Below are 27,069 nucleotides of genomic sequence, written 5' to 3'. Positions count from 1 at the left end.
AGGTGTAGAAGCACGGTGGCTAGGAAAAACTCCCTAGAAAGGCCAAAACCTAGGAAGAAACCTAGAGAGGAACCAGGCTATGAGGGGTGGCCAGTCCTCTTCTGGCTGTGCCGGGTGGAGATTATAACAGAACATGGCCAAGATGTTCAAAATGTTCATAAGTGAGAAGCATGGTCAAATAATAATCAGGAATAAATGTCAGTTGGCTTTTCATAGCCGATCATTAAGAGTTGAAAACAGCAGGTCTGGGACAGGTAGGGGTTCCATAACCGCAGGCACTACTCTGGCAACAGCTCTGGTGGACATTCCTGCAGTCAGCATACCAATCGCACGCTCCGTCAAAACATTTGGCATTGTCGGAGACACAAGCACATTTTAGAATGGCCTTTTATCGTCCCCAGCACAAGGTGCACCTGTGTAATGATCATGCCATTTAATCAGCTTCTTGACATGCCACATCGGCCAGGTGGTTGGATTATCTTGCGAAAGGAGAAATAAGCTTTTTGTGCGCATGGAAAATTTCTGGGATATTTTATTTCAGCTCATGAAACATGGGACCAACACCTTACATGTTATTTTTCAGTATACATTCAATCATACTTTCCCCAATGCCACATACACATGGAATAGAAATCCATTAAGTGATGTATAACATGAGCGTTATCTACAGTTTAGTGTAATGTTAGGGAAGTAATTATAAAGCACCGAAGTGTTATCGCAATACACATTTTAGAGGAATTAAATTGATAAAACAAAACTCATGTTGGTACTAGCCTATAATATCCACAAAAATGCAATGTTTTATTTAGAGCAGCATTCTAACAGTTGAAGCCAAAATTCATATTCACACTTGGTCATACACACAATACCAATGGCTGTAATGTTTTATTTTTTATTTGTCTAGTTAAGGCTTACAGCCAAGAACATCCACGCAACATCAAATGCTCACATTCATACCATGTTTCTACCATGGTAGATTAATTTCTATTCATGGTAGAAATTGCCAAAGTAGAAGATTCATTTAATTCATGAACAAGTGCTATCTTGTGCCAGCTGAGCTCAAAGATTTTATACCAGAACTTTGGCCTATTTAGACAGGTTTATATCCAAACACAGGTAAAAGCTAATCTACAAGAGAAATATCAAACAATATGAATTGAATTTGAACTCAACTGGGTCTTCAATATTGTGATGTGTGAAATTGTAAATGCTGAAATATCAAAGCAAAGATTGGCCTTGAAATAGAAAGCCCTCAAGCCTCTTGCATAACCATTTGCCCACCTGCAAACGCTGCTTAGTCTGTTCCATTTCACGCCGGTGACAGTGCTGCAGTCTTAAAGCACGAATCGAGTCAGTTGACGGGGCAAAGACGTGTGCATGTGACAGTCTGGGTGGAGCTAGGCATTGTCTGTGTGCCATTCGTTAGGCCAGGTTGAAACCTTGATTGTGATCTATGGCTTGGAGAAGCTTGTTTTGGAGCGTCTCCCGGCTGCTGTATTTGGGCAGGTCCAATAGGTTGAAGCAGGTGTGTGCAACGGGCAGGTAGTGTTCCCCGCCTCCCGTGGGTTGGATCACCAGCTTCAGGCTTTTCATGCCCAGGATGGGAATGCGGTCACTTCCTGTGAGAAACACTGAAAATACAATACACATTACTTCAGTGCCAAAAGCATTTAAGCAGTAAATAGCCCCTGCTAGCATGGCATTGTGACATGACAGTCTGAATGCTTTCAAATAGTGCCTTACAGAGAAAGAGCTTCTTCTTCTCCAAAGAGAGATCGTGGAACACCTCCCAGAAGAACTTGATGGTTGGATTTTCAGCCCAATACTCTCCTTTATACTCAGTGCTCTGGTGAAAGAAACAAATTCCATCACTGTACCGCTCCAAGACCAATTGAGATCATTCAAGCGAATGGTGACACCTCTGTACCTTTTCAAGCTCTTTCCAATCGTAGTTGGTGTTGCCAATGACCATGGCCTGCAGTTCGTTGGGCTGGAACAGCTCCAGGACTTTGCCACCACACACTTTGTGGAAGCCTGCGAAAAAGGACTCGAAAAGCGCGGCCACTGATTTATTGAAGATGTAGTCCACGTATGCAGAGACAAACTCAGGCCTGAGGGGAACACCATGAAAAATTACTCAGAAACGCATCAGCATACACTCAGAGGCTCTCTACATATGTTTCGACACTCAGACAAGACATACGATTAAGCACCATTTTGTTACATAACTATACATTTGTTAAAAAACTTTTAATCAAATCAATCCACTGAACATTCAGCCCGACTTTGTCGCTAAGTAGAGGTTCAATTAGAAGAACTTGGAATACTCTGTAAAAGTACCTGTTTGAGTTGTCAACACAGATATCCATGCCATTTGGAACCAGTTCCAAGACCTCTGTGGCGCCAAAGTTTTCCACTGTAACCTGAAACAAGTTGGACAAATAACATTGACTTCTCCTAGTAAGCCTTGCACATGTCGTCATTCCTTTGCTATCTCTAGACAAGAGATTCAGCTAGCTAAAGTACATTGATGTAAAAATGTTGAAACTTACTGTGAAGTTCAAGCAGAATGTGTCTTCAACATCATCCTCTGTGTAGTCTAGTAACTGCTGCAGACTCCTGGTTTTCAGTGAAAAAAAAAGGGGGAAATTGCTCATACTACAGCCCACAGTGCATTCGGAAAGTATGCAGGCCCCTTGACGTTTTCCACATTTCGTTACAGCCTTATTCTAAAAGTGATTGTTTTTTCTACTGAATCAACACACAATACCCCATAATGATAAAGCAAAAACAGGTTTGTAGACATTTTTGCCAATGTATACAAAATAAGAAATAGAAATATCACAATTAAATAAGCTGTGTGCTTAGGGTTGTTGTCCTGTTGGAAGGTGAGCCTTCGCCCCCAGTCTGAGGTCCTGAGCGCTCTGGAGCAGGTTTTCATTAAGGATCTTTCCTCGATCCTAACTAGTCTCCCAGTCCCTGCCGCTGAAAAACATCCCCACAGCATGATGCTGCCACCACTATACTTTGCCGTAGGGATGGTGCCAGGTTTCCTCCAGACGTGACGCTTGAAATTCAGGCCAAAGAGTTCAATCGTAGTTTCATAAGACCAGAGAATCTTGTTTTTTATGGTCGGAGTCCCTCAGGTGCATTTTTGGCAAACTCTAAGCGGGTTGTCATGTGGACTCCAATCAAGTTATAGAAACATCAAGGATGATCAATGGAAACAGGATGCACCTGAGCTCAATTTTGAGTCTCATAGCAAATGGTCTGAATACTTATGAAGAGAAAAAAAAGGTATTTGTTTTCGCTTTATGGGGTATTGTGTGAAAATTGATGAGGGGAAACATTTATTTAATACATTTTAGAATAAAGCTGTAATGTAACAAAATGTGTAAAAAGTCGAGGTCTGAATACTTTCCGAAAGCACTGTACACTAAGTATACAAAACATTAAGGACACCTGCTCTTTCCATGACATAGAATGACCAGTTGATTCTAGGTGAAAGCTACGATCCCTTAAGAGTCATTTGTTAAATCCACTTCAAATCAGTGTAGATGAAGGGGAGGAGACAGGGTAAAGGATTTCTAAAGCTTGAGACAATCTAGACAGGGATTATCTATGTGTGCAACTCAGAGGGTGAATAGGAAAGACAAAATATTTAAAGTCCCTTTAATTAGGGTATGGAAGTAGGTACCAGGGGCACCAGTTTGTGTCAAGAACTGCAACACTGCTGGGTTTTTCCAGTTTCCCGTGTATATCAAGAATGGTCCACCACCACAAGGACATCCGGCCAACCTAACAACTGTGGGATGAAATGCTTTTGACACCTTGTATAGTCCATGCCCTGACAAATTGAGGCTATTCTGAGGGCAAAGAGGGGCGAGTCCAATTGCAATTCAATACTAATGTTGGGTATTCTCAGTGTATAATTTGGAATAAACTTTTTTGAAACGATAAAATTTGCTGCATTGGAGATGTTATGTCAACCTTCTCATATCCTCAAGAATCTCCCACAACCATTTACATTTTATTGCATCATGAAAGCAATAAGCAGACCGTGCATCCACATGAGTGCTTAAGGGAAACCTGAGGTGCTTGACCACTAAGCTGACCTCCCCACATCAGGCATCAGCTCCTTAAGATCATCCAACGTGGGGTTCCTCTTCAGCAGCTTCTTGTACAGGGCCACTGGGAAGTGGAGGTCCACGATGGTGAGGTTGTAGATGGCCAGCCCACAGATGACCCCGATGAGGTGGAACAGGTCAATGTCCTCAAACGTCTGAGAGGAACATGGTCCATAGAGTGAGGAAATGCAACCAGGATGGTGTCCAAGCATACCAGTACTTCAGATTTAACAGAATACCACAAAATAACACTACTGGGAATACCTTGACAAAGTTACAACGTAAAGCTAGAGTTTTCTCAACTGACACAACAATGCGTAGACAACACATTTCACTGGAATGAAACAAAAGTTAAATGTATCAATAGAACAGTGTACCTTGTTTGCAAACCAGATCAGCCTGGACTCCTCGTAGTATCGGAACATGCCGTATTTGGGGTCCAGAAGCTCTCTCATGATGAGAAGGAAGAACTCCTTCCGCACACCCCCTGCATCAACCGCCTCTTCTCCAACAAAGATCACCTGCATTGCAAGGACATAACCATCAACTCCAGCGTACATCCAGGACAGCAGTCTCAACAGTCTGATCTGACCAATTCAGGTTCAGGGCTGTGTTCGGCAACGGAAGAAAACGGAGGGGGGGGGACTTCAGGATAAGAGATGCTCATTGTTGTGTTGCTATAGCGTGCCCTAATGAATACAACCCAGGTGTGATGGCAGAGGGTAAACAGGTTAACCTTCAGAGGTTTCTTGTAGTCGACGTTCTTGGACTTCCTGAGGACCTCCATGGTGTCCCCGACGATGTTCTCCCTCCTCACAATGAGGATGAGGCAGGGGTTAACAGACTCCACCACGGGAAGGAACATGGAGCTGAAGTTCTGCCGCTGCGCCTGATCCACTGCCATCTAATGACGCCAGAAATAATTCTAAATCGATTCAACCTCTATAGCACTTTTCATTATACAGAAAAATCTCACGGTGCTTGAAAAGCTAAACAAGCAAGCATAAGACAAAAAAAAAAAAAAATTGAGCTCAACCGTCATGGTGCAACTACAAGATAAATCATGGAAATTGTCACACAATTAATTCTTTTTGTTCAATGTGTAAAAACGAATGAGTCACTCATCCTTACCTGCATTTGAATAACAGCATCAGTCTGAAGCAGGGTGGTCTTTGCCTGGGCATCAAACACGAAGGGGTACTTACAGAGGGTGACCGCACTGTCATGAGCCTAAGGGGACAGAAGCAATAGCTTAGGGTAGGATATTAATGACAGCATTTGTAAAAGACGACGACATTCCATGGGTTCTCAATACAAATTGTGCATTCAGGGATCGTATTGAAGTTCCTTAACTCACCATAGAGTACATCTGCTGTTGAATCCATGTGATGTAGTCGTTTCGGATGTCTATCAGGTCATCCAACTCGTGAATGTAGAATTTGTCGTACTGTATAATATGTCCGGCTCGTTCGTTCACCTAGGAGATCAATAAAAAAAAATAAAAAAAGTTAACCCTGAGGCATTTCAATGAAAAGCTTTTACATTTTTTTTTTTTTTTTAACCATAAATGTTTCCGTCTATAACTAGGAGTAATGTGAGAAAGACTGCTCTTCTACAGTACTGCTTGAATCACGCCATACAGCTCGGCCCCATAGTGTGAATCTGGCATATGTGACTTGTGTATGAACACTCACAGCGTGTAGGATCTCCAGGAGCTTGAGTGCCGTGTCCAGGAAGCAGGTGAAGACCCTCTGCTCTGAGTGGGGGACTCCCACCTTGTGCATCTTCAGCAGGTACACCACCACCACCTTATACAGCTCCACTAGCCTCTGGAAGACTGGGGCTTCGAATTGGGACCACCAGTTACCTGGATCAGTACAGAGCAAAGCAAAGAGACTTGAGACAATTTGGATGCAAAAATGGAATAAACTAAGAGGTTTACCTGACCACATAGTAGAATCTATAAAAACACTGACTGAAATCAATATGTTGAAAAATCACTCAAAATACCAAAACATGCTAATACTTCAATTAAATACCCAGACTTAATTTCTCTGAACAGTTTGCTGCTCCACTATGTTCACAGAACATACAGTTGAAGTCGGAAGTTTACATACACGTCGGTTGGAGTCATTAAAACTCGTTTTTCAACCACTCCACAAATGTCTTGTTAACAAACTATAGTTTTGGCAAGTTGGTTAGGACATCTGTGTGCATGACACAAGTAATTTTTTCAACAATTATTTACAGACAGATTATTTTACTTATAATTCACTGTATCACAATTCCAGTGGGTAAGGAAGTTTACATACATAGTTGACTGTGCCTTTAAACAGAGTGGAAAATTCCAGAAAATGATGTCATGGCTTTAGAAGCTTCAGATAGGCTAATTGACATCATTTGAGTCAATTGGAGGTGTACCTGTGGATGTATTTCAAGGCCTACCTTCAAACTCAGTGCCCCGTCGCTTGACATCATGGGAAAATCAAAAGAAATCAAGTATGGTACGTCTACAAGTATGGTTTATCCTTGGGAGCAATTTCCAAACGCCTGAAGGTACCACGTTCATCTGTGCAAACAATAGTATGCAAGTATAAACACCGTGGGACCACGCAGCCGTCATACCGCTCAGGAAGGAGGTGCGTTCTGTCTCCTAGAGATGAACGTACTTTGGTGCGAAAAGTGCAAATCAATCCCAGAACAGCAGCAAAGGACCTTGTGAAGATGCTGGAGGAAACAGGCACAAAAGTATCTATATCCACAGTTAAAACGAGTCCTATATCGGCATGACCTGAAAGGCCGCTCAGCAAGGAAGAAGCCACTGCTCCAAAACAGCCATAAAAAAGCCAGACTACGGTTGCAACTGCACATGTGGACAAAGATCGTACTTTTTTGAGAAATGTCCTCTGGTCTGATGAATCAAAAATAGAACTGTTTGGCCATAATGACCATTGTTATGTTTGGAGGAAAAAGGGGGAGGCTTGCAAACCGAAGAACACCATCCCAACCGTGAAGCACTGGGGTGGCAGCATCATGTTGTGGGGGTGCTTTGCTGCAGGAGGGACTGGTGCACTTCACAAAATAGATGGCATCATGAGGGAGGAAAATTATGTGAATATATTGAAGCAACATCTCAAGACATCAGTCAGGAAGTTAAAGCTTGGTTACAAATGGGTCTTCCAAATGGACAATGACCCCAAGCATACTTCCAAAGTTGTGGCAAAATGACTTAAGGACAACAAAGTCAGGATATTGGAGTGGCCATGACAAAGCCCTGACCTCAATCCTATAGAACATTTGTGGGCAGAACTGAAAAAGCATGTGCGAGCAAGGAGGCCTACAAACCTGACTCAGTTGCACCAGCTCTGTCAGGAGGAATGGGCCAAAATTCACCCAACTTATTGTGGGAAGCTTGTGGAAGGCTACCCTAAACGTTTGACCCAAGTTAAACAATTTAAAGGCAATGCTACCAAATACTAATTGAGTGTATGTAAACTTCTGACCCGCTGGGAATGTGATGAAAAAAATAAAAGCTGAAATATATAATTCTCTACTATTATTCTGACATTTCACATTCTTAAAATAAAGTGGTGATCCTAACTGACCTAAGACAGGGAATTTTTACAAGGATTAAATTATAGGAATTGTGAAAAACTGAGTTTAAATGTACAGTCGTGACCATAAGTTGAGAGAATGACACAAATATTAATTTTCACAAAGTCTGCTGCCTCAGTTTGTATGATGGCAATTTGCATATACTCCAGAATGTTATTAAGATGAATTGCAATTAATTGCAAAGTCCCTCTTTGTCATGCAAATGAACTGAATCCCCAAAAAACATTTCTACTGCATTTCAGCCGTGTCACAAAAGGACCAGCTGACATCATGTCAGTGATTCTCTCGTTAACACAGGTGTGAGTGTTGACGAGGACAAGGTTGGAGATCACTCTGTCATGCTGATTGAGTTCGAACAACAGACTGGAAGCTTCAAAAGGAGGGTGGTGCTTGGAATCATTGTTCTTCCTCTGTCAACCAGCTGAGGACTGGGGTAAAGTCATTTTCTCTGACGAATCCCCTTTCTGATTGTTTGGGGCATCCGGAAAAAAGCTTGTCCGAAGAAGACAAGGTGAGCGCTACCATCAGTCCTGTGTCATGCCAACAGTCAAGCATCCTGAGACCATTCATGTGTGGGGTTACTTCTCAGCCAAGGGAGTGGGCTCACTCACAATTTTGCCTAACACCACAGCCATGAATAAAGAATGGTACCAACACATCCTCCGAGAGCAACTTCTCCCAACCATCCAGGAACAGTTTGGTGACGAACAATGCCTTTTCCAGCATGATGGAGCACCTTGCCATAAGGCAAAAGTGATAACTAAGTGGCTCGGGGAACAAAACATCAATATTTTGGGTCCATGGCCAAGAAACTCCCCAGACCTTAATCCCATTGAGAACTTGTGGTCAATCCTCAAGAGGCGGGTGGACAAACAAATAAACACAAATTCGGACAAACTCCAAGCATTGATTATGCAAGAATGGGCTGCCATCAGTCAGGATGTGGCCCAGAAGTTAATTGACAGCATGCCAGGGCGGTTTGCAGACGTCTTGAAAAAGGGTCAACACTGCAAATATTGACTCTCTGCATCAACTTCATGTAATTGTCAATAAAAGACTTTGACACTTATGAAATGCTTGTAATTATACTACAGTGTTCCATAGTAACATCTGACAAAAATATCTAAAGACACTGAAGCAGCAAACTTTGTGGAAATTAATATTTGTGTCATTCTCAAAACTTTTGGCTACGACTGTATGTAAACTTCCGACTTCAACTGTAGCTACTTACCAAGCACCTTCAGTGGAGCCTCTTTCAGACTGATGAGTGCCTTGGCAAAAGGGATGGCCAGAGTCACGTATGTGTTTTGGTCGCTGAAGAGAGGACACTCTGGCAGGGTGAGGTAGAGTCTCAGCGCCTCGATGTCTGGAGGGGAGCTGCTTAGTCTGGGAATCAGGTTCTTTTCCAGACTGGCTGCAATCTGACAGATGAGAACACAGTGTAATGTTTAATGCTATAATAATTCATACAGACGGGTAGCAAACATACATCTATTGTAGTTAAGTGGATAACTGTCATTTTAGCCAGACAGACTTATAATATACCGACTCCCTTTATTTGCACCACTAATTGGAATACCCTACATGCTAAAGCGTCAACAAATGTCATAACATGAGGACTAATATTTTTGGTAAACCATACTTCAAAAATCAAATTACTCTCAGCCATGTACAAGTCACCTGCTGTGCAATTTCTGGATAGTCATGTTGAACGACTCTGTGAAACAAGAGGCGAGCCATGTTCACGTCCACCCCTGAGCATTTACTGCTTGTGTTGTAGTGATCTGGATGGCTACACAAAACAGAGATTCTCTTCTGTAAAACATTTATCAATGACAATAGAACATAGCAAAAGCTTTCATTCATAGAGTAAACGTTGACACTTCAGAAAACGTCAATGAACATGCATTGTCTGTTTCAGTTGGAAGGCAGATAGTTGTACAATTGACTAGATATCCTCCTTTCCCACTAAGTTTGTTCTTCTTCAATTAAAAAAAAATGTATTATTTCAATACTTTCAGTAACATTTTCAAAAGAGAAGTGTAATTGATATTACCTCCCAGCCAGAAAGCTTCCATTGAGGCAACTTGCAGAGGAAAACACCAGATCAATCTCGCTACAAGAAAAGTGAAAGAAAAACAGTGTTCAACACAGGCTCATGCAGACACACAATCTAGCTCTGATTTAAAAAAAAAATTAAAAGCACTGTTCATCCATACTATAGCTAATTCTTTTTTATGAGCGTATTTTGAGAAGTGAGGATTTTACTTGGAAATCTCTTGTGGGAGTCTTCCGTGTGTATAATGGTTCAGCCATCTCTGAGTGAGTTCAGCAGATAAGGTGCATATGTGTCTTCTGGGATCTGGTATTCTGATGTCGTCAGGCACCAGAGGGTTCTAGCAGAATCAATTGTATTAAATGACTTAATTATAAAAAGTTAACCATTTCACTATCATAAACATGTAAACAGTAAGCATTGACATGTTTTCAGCACGTGAAGTCTGACATGTTGACAAACTGTATCACCAAAATCCCCAAATAGGATTGGCAACACTTCATGTATAAATTTCTCTCTTGGAAAAAGAAATATAAATTCAACATTTGTTAGCGCAGAACCTTAGTTATGAGGACTCCGATAAATTAGAGCTGGTGGGGTATGAAAATGACCTGGGGCGTGTAATAGTGGGCAAAGCTCTGGTCCCCTCCAGCATAGATCCTCTTAACACAGCAGCCCTGCTCCATGTCTGGAATATAAAGTTATGATCAGTCTTCTGAATCAAATCAGATGCAGAAACTTGAAGTCTTTACCTGTGGAACCCGTCTGAGGGCGCCTGTACTAACCTGTGTTTGTGGGCGTCGGGCCGTTGTAGGCCACCCAGGGGCCTTTGACTGGGGCAGGGCTGTTCCTGTTGGATGTGGAGCGTGTACCGAGCTGCCCGTTCCCTCCCAGCCCAAATGAATCCATCTTTCCAGAGGAGGGGATGAAAGCCAGAGTGTGCTGTCTTGAAAGGATATACCAAATATCACAAAATGTTTCTCAAGTCACCATGTTTTCTATGATGTTAGTGTTTTTAGGAACTTTGAAATGTCAGCCCAAATACTTGTCTCCCCCAGATACCATAGGTTTCAGATAAATGTTTATCCCTCACGCTACACATGATTTTCTAAATCATTCTGGAGACTATAGACTTGGTGAATCTGCTTTGTGTATTCTAAAACAGACCAGTGCCACATTTGAAAGCAGAGATAGCGCAGCAGACAGTGTGCTGTACCTTCCACAGGATATCTGTGTGACTACATTTCCCATGAGCTCAAACACCTTCCTGGGGTTGATCTCATGGTTTGTAGTGTTATGTCCAAGCTGGCCATACCCTCCTGCTCCAAATGTAAACACACCTCCTTCCTATGAAAGAAACAAAACAAAATCTTAAGAGGTGAAAGGGGTTTCAGAATGTACACTAAACAAAAATATAAATGCAACATGTAATGTGTTGGTCCCATTTTTCATGAGCTGAAATAAAAGATACCAGAAATGTTCCATACACACAAAGCAGGTGTGGCACATCAAGAAGCTGATTAAAACAGCATGATCATTACACAGGTGCACCTTGTGCGGGGGACAATCAAAGCCCACTGAAATGTGCAGTTGTCACAACACCACAGATATCTCAAGTTGAAGGAGTGTGCAATTGGAATGCTGACTGCAGGAATGTCCACCAGAGCTGTTGCCAGAGAATGAAATGTTTATTTCTCTACCATAAGCCGCAGTATTTGGCAGTGTGTCCAACTGGCCTCACAATAGCAGACCATGTGTATGGCGTCTTGTGGGCGAGCAGTTTGCTGATGTCAACGTTGTGAACCGAGTGTCCCGTGATGACGGTGGGGTTATGGTATGGGCAGGCATAACCTACAGACAACGTACACAATTGCATTTTATTTATGGCAATTTGAATGCACAGAGATACTGTGACGAGATCCTGAGCCCCATTATCGTGCCATCCATCTGCCACCATCACCTCAGGTTTCAGCATAATGATGCACGGCCGCATGTCGCAAGAATCTCTACACAATTCCTGGAAGCTGAAAATGACTCAGTTCTTCCATGGCCTGCATACTCAGATGTTATCCATTGAGCATGTTTGGGATGCTGTGGATCGACGTGTATACGACAGAGTGTTCCAGTTCCCGCCAATATCCAGCAACTTCGCACAGCCATTAAAGAGTGGGACAACATTCCACAATCAACAGCCTGATCACATCTATGCGAAGGAGATGGTCGCGCTGCATGAGGCAAAAATTGGTCACAGCAGATACTGACGGATGTTCTGATCCACGCCCCTAACTTTTCTTTAAGGTACACTACATGACCAAAAGTATGTGGACACCTGCTCGTCGAACATCTCATTCCAAAATCATGGGAATTCATATGGTGTCGTTCACCCCTTTGCTGCATAACAGCCTCCACTCTTCTGACAAGGCTTTCTACTAGATGTTGGAACCTTGCTGCGGGGACTTGCTTCCATTCAGCCACTAGCATTAGTGAGGTTGGGCACTGATGTTGGGCGATTAGACCTGGTTCGGAGTCAGCGTTCCAATTCATCCCAAAGGTGTTCGATGGGATAGAGGTCAGGGCTCTGTGCAGGCCAGTCAAGTTCTTCCACACCGATCTCAACAAACCATTACTGTATGGACCTCGCTTTGTGCACGGGGGCATTGTCTAACTGAAACAGGAAAAGGGCCTTCCCCAAACTGTTGCCACAAAGTTTGAAGCACAGAATCGTCTAGAATGTCATTGTATGCTGTAGCGTTAAGATTTCCCTTCATTGGAACTAAGGGGCCTAGCCCGAACCATTATTGCTCCTCCACCAAACTTTAGTTGGCACTATGCAGTCGGGCAGGTAGCGTTCTCCTAGCATCCGCCAAAACCAGATTCGTCCGTCGGACTGCCCGATAGTGAAGCGTGATTCATCACTCCAGAGAACGCGTTTCCACTGCTCCAGAGTCCAATGGCGGCGAGCTTTACACCACTCCAGCCAATTCTTGGCATTGCGCATGGTGATCTTAGGCTTGTGTGCGGCTGCTCGGCCATGGAAACACATTTCATGATGCTCCTGATGAACAGTTATTGTGCTGACGTTGCTTCCAGAGGCAGTTTTGAACTCTGTAGTGAGTGTTGCAACCGAGGACAGACTATAAGCGCTACGCACTTCAGCTGTCCCGTTCTGTGAGCTTGTGTGAGCTACCACCTCACGGCTGAGCCGTTGTAGCTCCTAGACGTTTCCACTTCGCAATACTGCACTTACAGTTGACCGGGGAAGCTCTAGCAGGGCAGAAATTTGACAAACTGACTTGTTGGACAGGTGGCATCCTGTGATGGTACCACGTTGAAAGTCAGAGCTCTTCAGTAAGGCCATTCTACTGCCAATGTTTGTCTATGGAAATTGCATGAATGTGTGCTCGATTTTAAACACCTGTCAGCAACGGGTGTGGCTGAAATAGCTGAATTCACTCATTTGAAGGGGTATCAACATCCTTCTGTATAGATAGTGTATCTGTGACCAACAGATGCATATCTGTATTCCCAGTCATGTGAAATCCATAGATTAGGGCCTAATGAATTTATTTAAATTGACTCATCTCCTTATATGAACTCAGTAAAATCTTTGAAATTGGTGCATGTTGCATTTATATTTTTGTTCAGTATGAATGAAATAACAATGTACAGTGCCTTCAGAAAGTATTCATACCCCTCGACTTATTCCACATTTTGTTGTGTTACAGCCTGAATTCAAAAGGGATTAAATATATTTTTTCCCCCTCACCCATTGACACAGAATACCCCATAATGACAAAGTGAAAATATGTTAGATATTTCTGGCAAGTTAATGAAAATTAAAGACAGAAATATCTAATTTACATAACTATTCACACTCGAGTCAACACTTTGTAAAAGCACCTTTGTCGGCGATTACAGGTTTGAGTCGTCTTGTGTATGTCTATCAGCTTTGCACATCTTGATTTGGGGATTTTCTCCCATTCTTCCTTACAAAGCTTGAGAAAATCTGCTAAGTTAGATAGGGAGCGACAGTGAACAGCCATCTTCAAGTCTTTCTACAGACTTAATGGGATTCAAGTCTGGGCTTTGGCTGGGCCACTCAGGGACATTCTTGTTCTAAAGCCATTTCAGCGTTGCTTTGGCTGTATGCTTGGGGTCGTTGTCCTGTTGGAACATAATCTTGGCCCCAGTCTAAGGTCGTTTGCACTCTGAAGCAGGTTGTCATCAAGGATTTGCCTATATTTGGCTCCATTCATTGTTCCCTCTATCCTTACCAGTCTCCCAGTCCCTGCCACTGAAAAGCATCCTCATAGCATGATGCTGCCACCACCACCATGCTACACGGTAGGGATGGTGTTACACGGGTGATGAGCTGTGCCTGATTTTCTCCAGACATAGTGCTTTGTATTCAGACTAAAGAGTTATATATTTGTCTAATCAGACCTCAGAATATTTTGCCTTATGAGCTCAGTCTTTCACGTGCCTTTTTGCAAACTCCAGGCGTGCGGTCATGTGCCTTTTTCTAAAGGAGTGGCTTCCGTCTGGCCACCCTCCCATAAAGCCCAGATTGGTGAAGTGCTGTAAAGACTTGTCTTTCTGGCAGGTTCTCCCATCCCAGCCAAGGAACTCCATAGTTCTGTCAAAGTTGTCATTGGGTTATTGGTCACCTCCAGGGAGAGTCTGGGTATTTCCATATTTTTTCCATTTCCTAATCAACACTAGAATTTGTTTAATATCCTTCCCCAGATATACACTGTGTACAAAACATTGGGAACGCCTGCTCTTTTCAAGACAGACTGACCAGGTAAATCTGGGTGAAAGCTATGATCCCTTCTCACTTGTTTAATCCACTTCAAATCAGAGATGAAGGGGAGGACACAGGGTAAAGGATTTATAGACCTTCAGACGATTGAGCATGTGTGCCTGTATGCAAGTGCATTTGAATGGGGTATAGTAGTAGGTGCCAGGCGCACTGGTTTGAGTGTGTAAAGAACTGCAAAGCTGCTGGGTGGACTCCAACCAAGTTGTAGTGACATCTCAAGGGTGATCAAAGGAAATGTAATGCAAATGAGCTCAATTTGGAGTGTCATAGCAAAGGGGTGTGAAAACTTACAGTAAAAGTCCAAAGTTTGGACACACCTACTCATTCAAGGGTTTTTATTTTTACATTGTAGAATAATAGTGAAGACATCAAAACTTTGAAAATAACAAATGGAATCATGTAGTAACCTTTAAAAAAAAAGTGTTAAACAAATCAATATATATATTTGAGATTTTACATTCTTCAAAGTAGCCACCCTTTGCATTGATGACAGCTTTGCACACTCCTGGCATTCTCTCAACCAACTTCATCTGGAATGCTTCTCCAACAGTCTTGCAGGAGTTCCGACATATGCCGAGCACTTGTTGGCTGCTTTTCCTTCACTCCGCGGTCCAACTCATCCCAACCCATCTCAATTGGGTTGAGGTCAGATGATTGTGGAGGCCAGGTCATCTGATGCAGCACTCCATCACTCGCCATCTTGGTCAAATAGCCCTTACACAGCCTGGAGGTGTGTTGGGTCATTGTCCTGTTGAAAAACAAATGATAGTCCAACTAAGCGCAAACCAGATGGGATGGCGTATTGCTGTGGTAGACATGCTGGTTAAGTGTGCCTTGAATTCTAAATAAAATCACTGACAGTGTCACCAGCAAAGCACCCCCACACCATCACACCTCCTCCATACTTCACGGTGGGAACCACATGCGGAGATCACCCGTTCACCTACTCTGCGTCTCACAAAGAAATGGCGGTTGGAACCAAAAATCTCTCATTTGAACTCATCATACCAAAGGAAGGGTTTCCACCGGTCTAATGTCCATTGCTCGTGTTTCTTGGCCCAAACAAGTCTCTTCTTATGTGTCCTTTAGTAGTGGTTTCTTTGCAGCAATTCAACCATGAAGGCCTGATTCACACAGTCTTCTCTGAACAGTTGATGTTGAGATGTCTGCTACTTGAACTCTGTGAAGCATTTATTTGGGCTGCAATTTCTGAGGCTGGTAACTAATGAACTTATCCTCTGCAGCAGAGTTAACTCTGGGTCTTCTTTTCCTGTGGCAGCCCTCACGAGAGCCAGTTTCATCATAGCGCTTGATGATTTTTGCAACTGCACTTGAAGAAACGTTTAAAGTTATTGAAATGTTCTGGATTGACAGCCCTTCATGTCTCAAAGTAATGATGGAATGCCATTTCTCTTTGCTTATTTGAGCTCTTCTTGCCATAGTATGGACTTGGTCTTTTACCAAATAGGATTATCTTCTGTATACCAACAATACCTTGTCACAACAGAACTGATTGGCTCAAAAGCATTAAGAAGGAAAGAAATTGCACATATTAACTTTGAACAAGGCACACCTGTTCATTGAAATGCATTCCAGGTGACTACCTCATGAAGCTGGTTGAGAGAATGCCAAGAGTGTGCAAAGCTGTCATCAAGGCACAGGGTGGCTACTTTGAAGAATCTCCATATGTGTTATTTCATAGTTTGATGTCTTCACTATTATCCTACAATGTAGAAAATAGTACAAATAAATAAAAACCCTCAAATGAGTAGGTGTGTCCAAACTTTTGACTGGTACTGTTTGTAAATGAGATATTTCATTTTCAATAAAATATGCAAAACTTCATAAAACATGTTCTCACTTTGTCGTTATGGGGTATTGTGTCTAGATGGGTAAAAAAAAAAAAAAAAAAAAAAAAAAAAAAAAACACATCCATTTTGAATTCAGGCTGTAACAACAAAATGTGGAATAAGTCAAGGGGTATGAATACTTTCTGAAGACACTAAGTATAGTTATACTTAAGAGTATTACTACTACATACAGCTATTACCTCCCTGTGTAAGAGGAAGCTACCTTTGTAAGTGCGGCAGTGTGGTCCTCCCCACAGCAGATGTAGATAACCCTCTGTGACCTGAGGGACTTGAGCAGGGCTGGATAATACCGATCTGAAACATTATTTGGTTTAATGTTATATCTTCTGGCTTCTTTTCAAAACAGATTAACAGTGATTCACAGGAAAGTTGCTTAGTCAGTCTTACCATTGTTGTCATTGAGGCCGAGTTGCCCAAACTTGTTGCGCCCCCAGCCAAAGACGGCCCCTGAGAATGTGAGGGCAAAGCTGTGAGCACCCCCTGCTGAGATCTGGATGAAGGGAATCCCCTGTAAAGACTGGATGACTTGGGGAGTAGAGATGCCTTGTCCAGCTACTCCCAGCCCTAGTTGTCCGTATCGGTTTTGTCCCCATGAATAGACTTGGCCTCCTAAACAAGGGAACACATTTGAAGTATTTAATATAAGATGGGAAACCTAATTAAGCAAATCGTTCAGCAAATTCCCTGTAAGTAAAATCAAACCAGACAGAAAGTAAATGCATAATCTGGAGTAGTCTATTATCCCCGGGGGGAAATTCAAGTTAGTTGTGTTTGAAGTCCTTGGGTGTATTTGGATTGTTTCTGAGATGTATATTATTTCCCCTTTCCTAGTGACTTTACCTTGACCTCCTTTGAAAATGTCAGAGTTTAAGGTAAAGATGGGAGGGACAGTCACTAAAGCCGGGTGTACACGAAGCAGAGCTCAAAGCAGCCTTAAGCGTGAATGTCTAACTGGAAAGAGTTTGTCATACAGCGTTGAAATACTGTATCTAGCCAACATTTTGAATTGAATAACATTGCTTGTGAACGTCAGAGCTGTAACGATTTGACACTTTGGCGAGTACAAAACGCATGCTAGTAGTAAGCCTAGTCGACGCGCTCTCTCAAATCTACACATTCTGGAAGAAGAACTTGATCATCGCACTGGCTTCTTTTCTGGCGAGCTCCGATTGACTATTGCTGATCATCCAAACTTGTTGTTGCACATCTCACACTGCAAGAGCATTGCAGGTTGTGCCGATAAAATGAAACATTTGAAAATATTGGGACGTCTGGGACTGCTCAAAGATGAGATCGGTAGCCCACAGATTACGTCTCTGAGCCGCTCACATTACATGAGCGTCGGTGACGGCCGCATGCCACGAGTAGGCAACAACATTGGGATTTTGTCTCCGATCTCAAAAACTTGTCTGGGACTGCTAAATTAGGGCCAAAATTGTGTAGTGCACACTCGGTTTAAGGAAAAGCAAGAAGAGTATAGCGTTTGATTTAATCTGTCCATCCTCATTCATGCCTTGCTCTGATCAAATGTTATTAGTCACATGCGCCGAATACAACAGGTGTAGGTAGACTTTACAGTGAAATGCTTACTTACGAGCCCCTAACCGACAGTGCGGTTTTAAGAAAATACGGATAAGCAATAAAAGTAACAAGTAATTAAAGAGAAGCAGTAAAAAAAATAGCAATATATGCAGGGGGGTGCCGGTACAGAGTCAATGTGCGGGGGCACCGGTTAGTTGAGGTAGCATGTACAGTTGAAGTCGGAAGTTAACATACACCTTACCCAAGAACATTTAAACTCAGTTTCACAATTCCTGACATTTAATCCTAGTAAAAATTCCCCGTTTTAGGTCAGTTAGGATCCCCACTATTTTAAGAATGTGAAATGTCAGAATAATAGTAGAGAGAATGATTTATTTCAGCTTTTATTTATTTCATCACATTCCCAGCGGGTCAGAAGTTTACATACACTCAATTAGTATTTGGTAGCATTGCCTTTAAATTGTTTAACTTGGGTCAAACGTTTCAGGTAGCCTTACACAAGCTTCCCACAATAAGTTGGGTGAATTTTGGTCCATTCTTCCTGACAGAGCTGGTGTAACGGAGTCAGGTTTGTAGGCCTCCTTGCTCGCACACACTTTTTCAGTTCTACCCAAAACAATTCTATGGGATTGAGGTCAGGGCTTTGTGATGGCCATTCCCATACCTGGACTTTGTTGTCCTTAAGCCATTTTGCAACAACTTTGGAAGTATGCTTGGGGTCATTGTCCATTTGGAAGACCCATTTGCGACCAAGCTTGAACTTCCTGACTGATGTCTTGAGATGTTGCTTCAATACATCCAGATAATTTTCCTACCTCATGGTGCCATCTATTTTGTGAAGTGCACCAGTCCCTCCTGCAGCAAAGCACCCCCACAACATGATGCTGCGACCCCCATGCTTCACGGTTGGGATGGTGTCCTTCAGCTTACAAACCTCCCCCTTTTTCCTCCAAACATAACGATGGTCATTATGGCCAAACAGTTCTATTTTTGTTTTACCCGACCAGAGGACATTTCTTAAAAAAGTACGATCTTTGTCCCCATGTGCAGTTGCAAACCGTAGTCTGGCTTTTTCATGGTGGTTTTGGAGCACTTGCTGAGCGGCCTTTCAGGTTATGTCGATATAGGACTCATTTTACTGTGGATATAGATACTTTTGTACCTTTGCTTGCTTTTGTTCCTTTGCTGCTGTTCTGGGATTGATTTGCACTTTTCGCACCAAAGTACGTTCATCTCTAGGAGACAGAACGCGTCTTTGTCCTGAGCGTTCTGACGGCTGCGTGGTCCCATGGTGTTTATACTTGCGCACTATTGTTTGTACAGATGAACAAGGTACCTTCAGGCATTTGGAAATTGCTCCCAAGGATGAACCAGACTTGGAGGTCTACAATTTTTTTTCTGAGATCTTGGCTGATTTCTTTTGATTTTCCCATGATGTCAAGCAGAGGCACGGAGTTTGAAGGTAGGCCTTGAAATACATACACAGGTACACCTCCAATTGACTCAAATGATGTCAATTAGCCTATCAGAAGCTTCTAAAGCCATGACATCATTTTCTGGAATTTTCCAAGCTGTTTAAAGGCACATTCAACATAGTGCATGTAAACTTCTGACCCACTGGAATTGTGATACAGTGAATTATAAGTGAAATAATCTGTCTGTAAACAATTGTTGGAAGAATTACTTGTGTCATGCACAAAGTAGATGTCCTAACTGACTTGCCAAAACTATAGTTTGTTAACAAGAAATGTGTGGAGTGGTTGAAAAACGAGTTTTAATGCCTCCAACCTAAGTGTATGTAAACTTCCGACTTCAACTGTAAGTGCTACGGGTCGGTAGTCATTTAGGCAGGTTACCTTAGTGTTCTTGGGCACAGGCACTATGGTGGTCTGCTTAAAACATGTTGGTATTACAGACTCGGACAGGGAGAGGTTGAAAGTGCCTTGAGAATGTTGACCTGTCTAAAGGTCTTACTCATATCGGCTGCAGAGAGCGTGATCACAGTCTTCCGGTACAGCTGGTGCTCTCATGCACGTTTCAGTGTTATTTGCCTCGAAGTGAGCATAGAAGTAGTTTAGCTCGTCCGGTAGGCTCGTATCACTGGGCAGCTCTCGGCCGTGCTTCCCTTCGTAGTCTAATGGTTTGCAGGCCCTGCCACATCCGACGAGCGTCAGAGCCGGTGTAGTACGACTCGATCTTAGTCCTGTATTGACGCTTTGCCTGTTTGATGGTTCGTCAGAGTGCATAGCGGGATCTCTTATTCTTATTTCACTCCTTGAAAGCGGCAGCTTTCTGCCACTTTCTGATGTCACTAAACTGAAATATAGGGCAGGAATGAAGCAACATTTTATTTATCTATTCACATGTATTGAACAAACTCACCATAACGATGATAATTTAGATAATTTAGTGGCATTGAATCGTGTCAAGTAAACGTTTCAGAGAATTTCCCACAATTATCTTTAGGCCGAGTTTTGCTGAAAATCGTCAAAGGATAGTCCTGTGCATCCTTGGCAAAGGGAAGTAGGTAAAGACTGATCGAGCGTCCTTTCATTTTTCCTTGCTACCCGTCAAACTTCCAAGTCACCAAAGGCATTAGGAACTTTCCTTTGCCTTAAAGGACTATTCGAATGACCCCCTTACCTCTAGACAGAGCATGGGAGTGCCGATATCCACAGGCTACCTGAGCAATTTCTACATCTGATAAACTCTTGATGTTTCTGAGGAGGAAAAAAAAAGTCCATTAAAGTAATCGTTGTGCTGTTGTAGAATATATCTCCACTACATGTCAGGCACGTCACAAATCACTTTTTTTCCTTTCTTTAAAAAAAAAAAAATACCACAATGCAAGTATCGGTACAAATGGGGTCATGTTCATACACGTTGAGTTGTACGCATATCATTTATGAACAGGATTATGTTTTAACTTCCTGAGGACTTTAAAGTATTATTTTATTCACCTGGGCACACGTACACAATCTTCAAAGTTTATAAGGCCCAGCTGTCCATCTGTGGCCAAGCCCCATGCAAACACTTGTCCTTTGTCATTCAGTGCGAGTGTATGGGCCTCCCCACATGACACTGCCACAATGTTCTGTGCATCTAGTGCCACAACCTGCTCTATGGGGAACACAAAGCATGATATGGTTTAACACATCGATTTACCACACCACAGTTAATCTAAAGATAGTTTTCAACCAAATACGGCGTTAGACAAGTGCTGATCCATTATGGGTTAATTAGAGTAAGGGGAGCATGCAACACTTACCTGGTTTCTTTCGAGACTTCTCGTGCCCCAGCTGCCCAATGTCATTGCAGCCACAGGTGTACACAGTCCCGTCTCCCAGTAGAAATGTGGTGTGCCGTCGGCCACATCCGATATCGCACACCTGCTTCCCATGAAAGAAATCACATTTCCGGGGCTCCACCACAATCTCCTCATCAATCCCGCCCAAACCTAGCTGACCGAAGGAAGCATTTCCCCAACACAGCATTGCCAACGCTCCCCTCTAGCCCCACTCCTGGTGTGGACCAGGTCAACAGGATTACAGTCCCTGTGAAAGGATGAGAGAAATAGCTAAGAGTCAAATAAATTACATGAGGTCTGTTACTGAGCACAAAATGGTCAACATCCAAAAATACATACGTTGTGGCAAAGAAGTCCTGATATCAAGTTGTGTACACTTGGGCCATCTGTGACTGGGGAATCTGTGATGGAAAGCACCAGAACAGACTGAAATAGTCTTGTAAATACTGTCACATTACACAACAGATTGAATGACCACAGAACAGCATTCCAGAGTACGATGTTTGTGTGACATCATCCTGTGCAGTGCACTAAATTAACCCTTGAATCATGACGGTGAGGATACCTCCATTTTTTTTTTTTTTTAAATCTGGGGTTGATTAATACCCTACTAATCCTATAATTCACTCACTTCTGTAACGGCCCACATTTAGGATACTTCCCCAGAAGATTGAATGCCCCACCCTGCCCCACTATTTTATGATCTGATGAGGTATTTTTATGAGCGAAGATGTCTCATTGTTAACTTATATGAATGTGTGATGTTTATCTAGTGTTGTATGTGACTTACATGAATATAAAAGGCCTCACAATGCTGGAGGTGTGCGGTTATTCTCGAAAATGTACTTAGTATCCCCTAGAAAGGCCTGGAACATCTTTACTGCAGTGCAGTGCAGTTAGATTCTTATCTCACGTGTGATAGACACCAGTTAAAATGTCACTGAAGTGTCAGTTGTGTCTGTTGTTTTCACAAGTATAAGTCCAGGTTTATCTACTTGCTAAATTATTTCATGGCATTGCAAGTGTGATAGCCTGGAATCTTCTCTGACAGGGTAGCTAGCTAACCACTATAATTAGAATGCCTCTGTCAGGTGTGCGTGTTGAGTGTCTCATTGGTACTTAAACATAATCCAAAAATGGGTGCGGTAAGTGGTTTTCCCCATAGAGTTACCCATTAGATCAAGGGGATGAATGAATTACCTATATATATATATATATTTTGCACTAACAGGGCCCTACCTCCTCACACATAACATGCACATATATTTATACAAACTACACACAAGCTGCTGCTACTCTGTTTATAATATATCCTGTTGCCTAGTCACCTTACCCCTATACATATCTACCGCCATCACTCCAGTATCCCTGCACATTTTAAATATTGTATTGGAACTGACCCTGTATATAGTATGCTTACTTACTTATTGAGTTCTTCATATTTATCGTGGGTTTTTTCCTAGTATTACATTGTTATTGATTATTGGGTTGAGTTTGCAAGAATTGCATTTCACTGTAACGTTACTTGTGCATGTGACATTAAAACATCTGCTTCTACAACATGGAATTATACAAATATTCTAGGGCAAGTGTCAGGGGAACAAAACAATTTGAAATAGTGTTAAACAAGCCATTCCACAAAGTACAGAGGTAACTTACCATCTGAAAGGGAACATTATGATGCCTCCAATTATACTGGTTGTACTATTATTTCACGACACAAGGCAGCTAGTTAGCTAGTTAGTTAACATTTTTAGCTAGTAAACGTTAGCTAGCCATCTAGCTACAGCTATCCACCGTTCAGTTGTCCGCATGCAGCGCCTGCTGGCTATTAATCAAGACAGACCTTCACAGGTAAGTTATATGGCTAACTAGCAGTTAACCCACACTAGTTGCCTAAATAGCTAAAAATGGACAAACCCCGCCTATGTGCCGCAAATGGATTCAGCTTACCTGTTGCTAGCCAATGCAATGGTGGCAAACGCTGGCACGGACGAGAGGTCTGAAATGTTTTTCTTTTATTAGCTAAATTTCGATGACCAGACTTGCTCGGAAGGTGTAAATTGTAGATAGTCATTGAGATCAGGCAACTGCTGGCGCCACATACCAAAATCGTTTGCAATGCGCTGTCATATTAATGACTGTAGCTTTATATGCCGTGTCATATACACAGAAGAAAAGCACTCGAACATACCGTAGTCAAAGACTGTAACGTTCTAGAGTTTTTAGAAACTGGATGTGACGACAAAGCCACCCTCTTCTTCTTCTCTGGTATAATGATGTGCGTTCCGCCACCTAATGTGCGGGTGGATGATAAAGATCCCAAAAATAAAAAATGTATGCAGCGTAAAAAATATTCATACAAACTATCAAAAATACATCTTAACTAAACAAAATCAACCTTCTTTTCTGTTAAAATACTAAATTCTAATCAGATCCCTAGGCAGGCTTAGAAGGATCCTGTGAGGGCGGGATGTTTTCTGGCGACAGTAGACCTTGTAGTGAAAAAGTCTTGGAGCCCCAAAAACGTATCGGCTACAGATATAGTGATGCCCAACTTCTTGGAATTCTTGGACACTTGTGCAGTACAATTAATAACTGTGGCTATAAATGCTACAAAATCCACCTTCTTCACAATGAGTGTATCCAGATCATGGTGCATCCATCTTCATATCTTCTTCATCACTGTGGCCTCTTGACCCTTTGACTCCCTTCACCACCTCCATATAGGGGATCTGCTGTGCATCCCTGATCTTTTACACCTCAACCTCTTTCACCCTAACAGGGCACTCAAGGAAGTCCGGAGTATGATCCCCACCACAGTTGCAACATTTTATATTCACAGTTTATTCAATAACATACTTCTTCCATCTGCAAACATTTGACAAGTGGCCATATCTTTTGCAATTCCCAGACTGTAGTTGTTTGGACACAAATGCCCTCACCGCAGTAGTAGAACATTTACATTTACATTTCAGTAATTTAACGGTCGCTCATTTTACAGTTAGTGCATTCATCTTAAGATGACAACCACATATCACAGGGATAGAAAGTAAAAAATGTCATAAATAAAGTAGCTATCAGTAGAGGGGGGTCAAGTGCAAGTGCTGGTTGAGGTTTTCCTCGAGGTGAGGAGGAGGATTATATTAGATATTGTTTGAAGAGGAAGGGTTTCAGATGTTTTCAGAAGATGGGCAGGGACTTTGCTGTCATAGCTTCAAGGGGAAGCTGGTTCCACCATTGGGGTGCCAGGACAGAGAAGAGCTTGGACTGGACTGAGTGGGAGCTGCCCTCCTGTAGGGGTGGGAGGGCCAAGAGACCTGAGGTGGCAGAACGGAGTGCTCGGGTTGGGGTGTAAGCATAGTGGGCTGTAGCGTTCTGAATAAGTTGCATGGGTTTGATGGCACAAGCGTGGAGCCCAGCCAACAGCGAGTTGCAGTAGTCCAGATGGGAAAGGACAAGTGTTTGGAATAGGATCTGCGCCGCTTCCTGTGTGAGGTAGGGTCGTGCTCACGGATGTTGTAGAGCATAAACCTGCAGGAGTGAGTCACTGCTTTGATGTTTGCAGAGAACGACAGGGTCTTGTCCAGGATCACACAAAGATTCTTTGCACTCTGGGAGGGTGGCACTGTGGAGTTGTCAACCGTGATAGAGAGGTCTTTGAGCGGGTAGGCCTTCCCCGGGGAGGAAGAGCAGCTCCCTCTTGTCGAGGTTGAGCTTGAGGTGGTGGGCCAACATCCAAGTTGAGATATCCTCCAGGCATGCAGAGATGTGTGTCCCCACTTGGGTGTCAGAAGGGGGGAAGGAGAACAGTAGTTGAACTAGGAGCGGTCTGCCAGGTAGGATGAAATGTAGGATGCAATGTAAGAGTGTGCAGAGCCTAAAGCACCCAGCCGTGAGAGGGAGGAGGATCTGATGGTTCACAGTGTCGAAGGCAGCGGAGAGATCTAGGAGGGTCAGAACAGAAGAGAAAAAGTCAGCTTTGGTAGTGCGGAGAGCCTTCATGACACAGAGAAGAGCAGTCTCGGATGAGTCACCCATCTTGAAGCCTGATAGTTAGGGTCAAGAAGATTGTTCTGAGAGAGATAACGAGAAAGTTGATCATAGACAGCAAGTGTTTTGGAAAGAAAAGAAAGAAGGGATACAGGTCTATAGTTTGTGATGTCAGATGAGTCGAGTGTTGGTTTCTTGAGGAGAGGAGCGACTTGGGACATTTTGAAGTCAGAGGGGATGAAGCCAGTGGTCAGAGATGAGTTGATGAGGGAAGTGAGGAATGGGATAAGTTCTCCAGAGATGGTCTGTAGAAGGGAGGATGTGATGGGCTTGAGCGGGCAGGTGACCAGGCCTCACTAGTTGCAGGATTTCATCTGGAGAGAAAGGGGAGAAAGAGGTCAAGACGTAGGGTAGTTCTGTGTGAGTTAGACCAGTGGACTCAATAGGCTGAGTGAAATTTTAAGTGGTAGAAAGCAGAGGTGTGAACTTGAGTCACATGACAAATATGATGACTTGCAACTCGACTTTGACTTTAACACCAATGACTCGTGATTTAACTTGGACTTGAGCCTTTTGACTCGAACTGACTTGATACCCTCCCCAAGCCCAAATATTAAAATTGATGCTATTTAAAAAAGTGTGCAGCGCATCAACTCATCATTTAATGGATTACAGTTTGAATCGGACAGCAGCCAATCAAATTGTGCCAGCTGAGAAAAAGTTGCGCGTGACAGTGCAGAGGAACATCGGAAGGGTGAATTCAGATGGAGCCCTTGGAAAGATGATACCCAAAATTATTATTTTCAGATATAAAGACTACGCTGTATCAACAAAAAAGCGATTGCAACTTGCAAAACATGCGGGAAGAAAATGACAGACGGAGGCGCAACAACTTCCAACTTTGTTCGACATTTTAGGCTGCACAAAGAACGGTAAGTCGTGGCTAATATAGCTGACAGCTATATCATTCATAACTTTGCTAGTGTAGCATGTTGGCTAACGTAACGTTAAATCAATGAGCCTCCACACAGTCAGTCAGTGCAGGAATGTGATCATTGCACCCAAGATTGAGCTACAACTGGCTAGGCAGTTTGTAGCCTAAATCCTGCCTGAGGTTACTGCTGTTCCTAAAGCCATTGACATATGTTAGCCTACTGTAACCACACACGCAGTGTGTGTGTGTGTGTGTGTGTGTGTGTGTGTGTGTGTGTGTGTGTGTGTGTGTGTGTGTGTGTGTGTGTTAAGGTTGGGCACTTGTGTACAAGCCTACATCGCTAGATTGCGCCCCATCGCTATTGGGGGGGGGGGGGGGGTCTTATGGCTACCCATGTATTTCCATGGAGCTATAAAGTTTATTTGGAAAGTAATAAATATATTTTTAAAAGCATTCATGATTTGCGTAAATGTAATATACTAACTATTACTCTTGTTAAAAAATTAAATGGTATTACATTTGGGGAAGAGCACATTATGACTTGTTAGGACTCAAAACTCAAAGTTTAGGACTTGAGACTTGTTGGTCTTGACTTGACTCCAACTTGCCTGTCTTGACTTGGGACTTGAGTGCTAAGACTTGAGACTTACTTGTGACTTGTAAAACAATGACTTGGTCCCACCTCTGGTAGAAAGTCGTTATAGCAGCAGATACAGAGGAAGTGAAGGAGGGAGTGAAAGGCCTTCCAGAAGTTTAGTTTTTCTCCATTTTCGCTCAGCTGCCCGCAGCCCTGTTTTGTAAA

The 27,069-nt window shown here is 42.8% G+C and overlaps 1 protein-coding gene across 6 annotated transcripts; it reads right to left on the bottom strand.

The window, feature by feature from the left end:
- Positions 1–514: 514 nt before the first annotated feature.
- herc4 (HECT and RLD domain containing E3 ubiquitin protein ligase 4) lies at positions 515–27,069 on the bottom strand. 6 transcript variants are annotated; one of them, XM_055901880.1, is made up of 25 exons: positions 26,918–27,069; positions 21,680–21,741; positions 21,302–21,587; positions 20,994–21,153; positions 20,677–20,753; positions 16,879–17,100; positions 16,694–16,785; positions 11,015–11,145; positions 10,584–10,744; positions 10,410–10,486; positions 10,011–10,138; positions 9,799–9,858; positions 9,423–9,534; positions 8,974–9,163; positions 5,822–5,994; positions 5,485–5,604; positions 5,259–5,357; positions 4,864–5,031; positions 4,505–4,648; positions 4,116–4,282; positions 2,553–2,619; positions 2,341–2,423; positions 1,928–2,111; positions 1,744–1,846; positions 515–1,631 (listed from the first exon to the last, which is right to left on the bottom strand). In XM_055901880.1, exons 3-25 carry the CDS (start codon positions 21,525–21,527, stop codon positions 1,423–1,425), a joined length of 3,153 nt encoding a protein of 1,050 aa, XP_055757855.1. In that variant the 5' UTR covers positions 21,528–21,587; positions 21,680–21,741; positions 26,918–27,069; the 3' UTR covers positions 515–1,422. The 6 variants fall into 6 exon arrangements, with proteins under 6 accessions (XP_055757855.1, XP_055757854.1, XP_055757852.1 ...); XM_055901879.1 differs by lacking the exon at positions 26,918–27,069 and adding an exon at positions 23,294–25,631 and having other exon boundaries at positions 21,680–21,766; XM_055901877.1 differs by lacking the exon at positions 26,918–27,069 and adding an exon at positions 23,294–25,631.

This window comes from Salvelinus fontinalis, chromosome 37 (genome assembly GCF_029448725.1).
Source record: "Salvelinus fontinalis isolate EN_2023a chromosome 37, ASM2944872v1, whole genome shotgun sequence".
NCBI lineage: Eukaryota > Metazoa > Chordata > Actinopteri > Salmoniformes > Salmonidae > Salvelinus > Salvelinus fontinalis.
Note: the sequence above shows the minus strand (reverse complement) of the source record. Positions and strands in the feature narration are given on the sequence as shown.

Excerpts from the sequence above, each read along its gene's own strand:
- herc4 (XM_055901880.1), bottom strand. The coding sequence starts at position 21,527 with ATGCTGTGTTGGGGAAATGCTTCCTTCGGTCAGCTAGGTTTGGGCGGG. Across the intron at positions 9,535-9,798 it reads GGAAGCTTTCTGGCTGGGAG|CCATCCAGATCACTACAACA; the intron begins GTAATATCAATT and ends TGTTTTGTGTAG. Across the intron at positions 9,164-9,422 it reads ATCCAGAAATTGCACAGCAG|ATTGCAGCCAGTCTGGAAAA; the intron begins GTGACTTGTACA and ends CTCATCTGTCAG.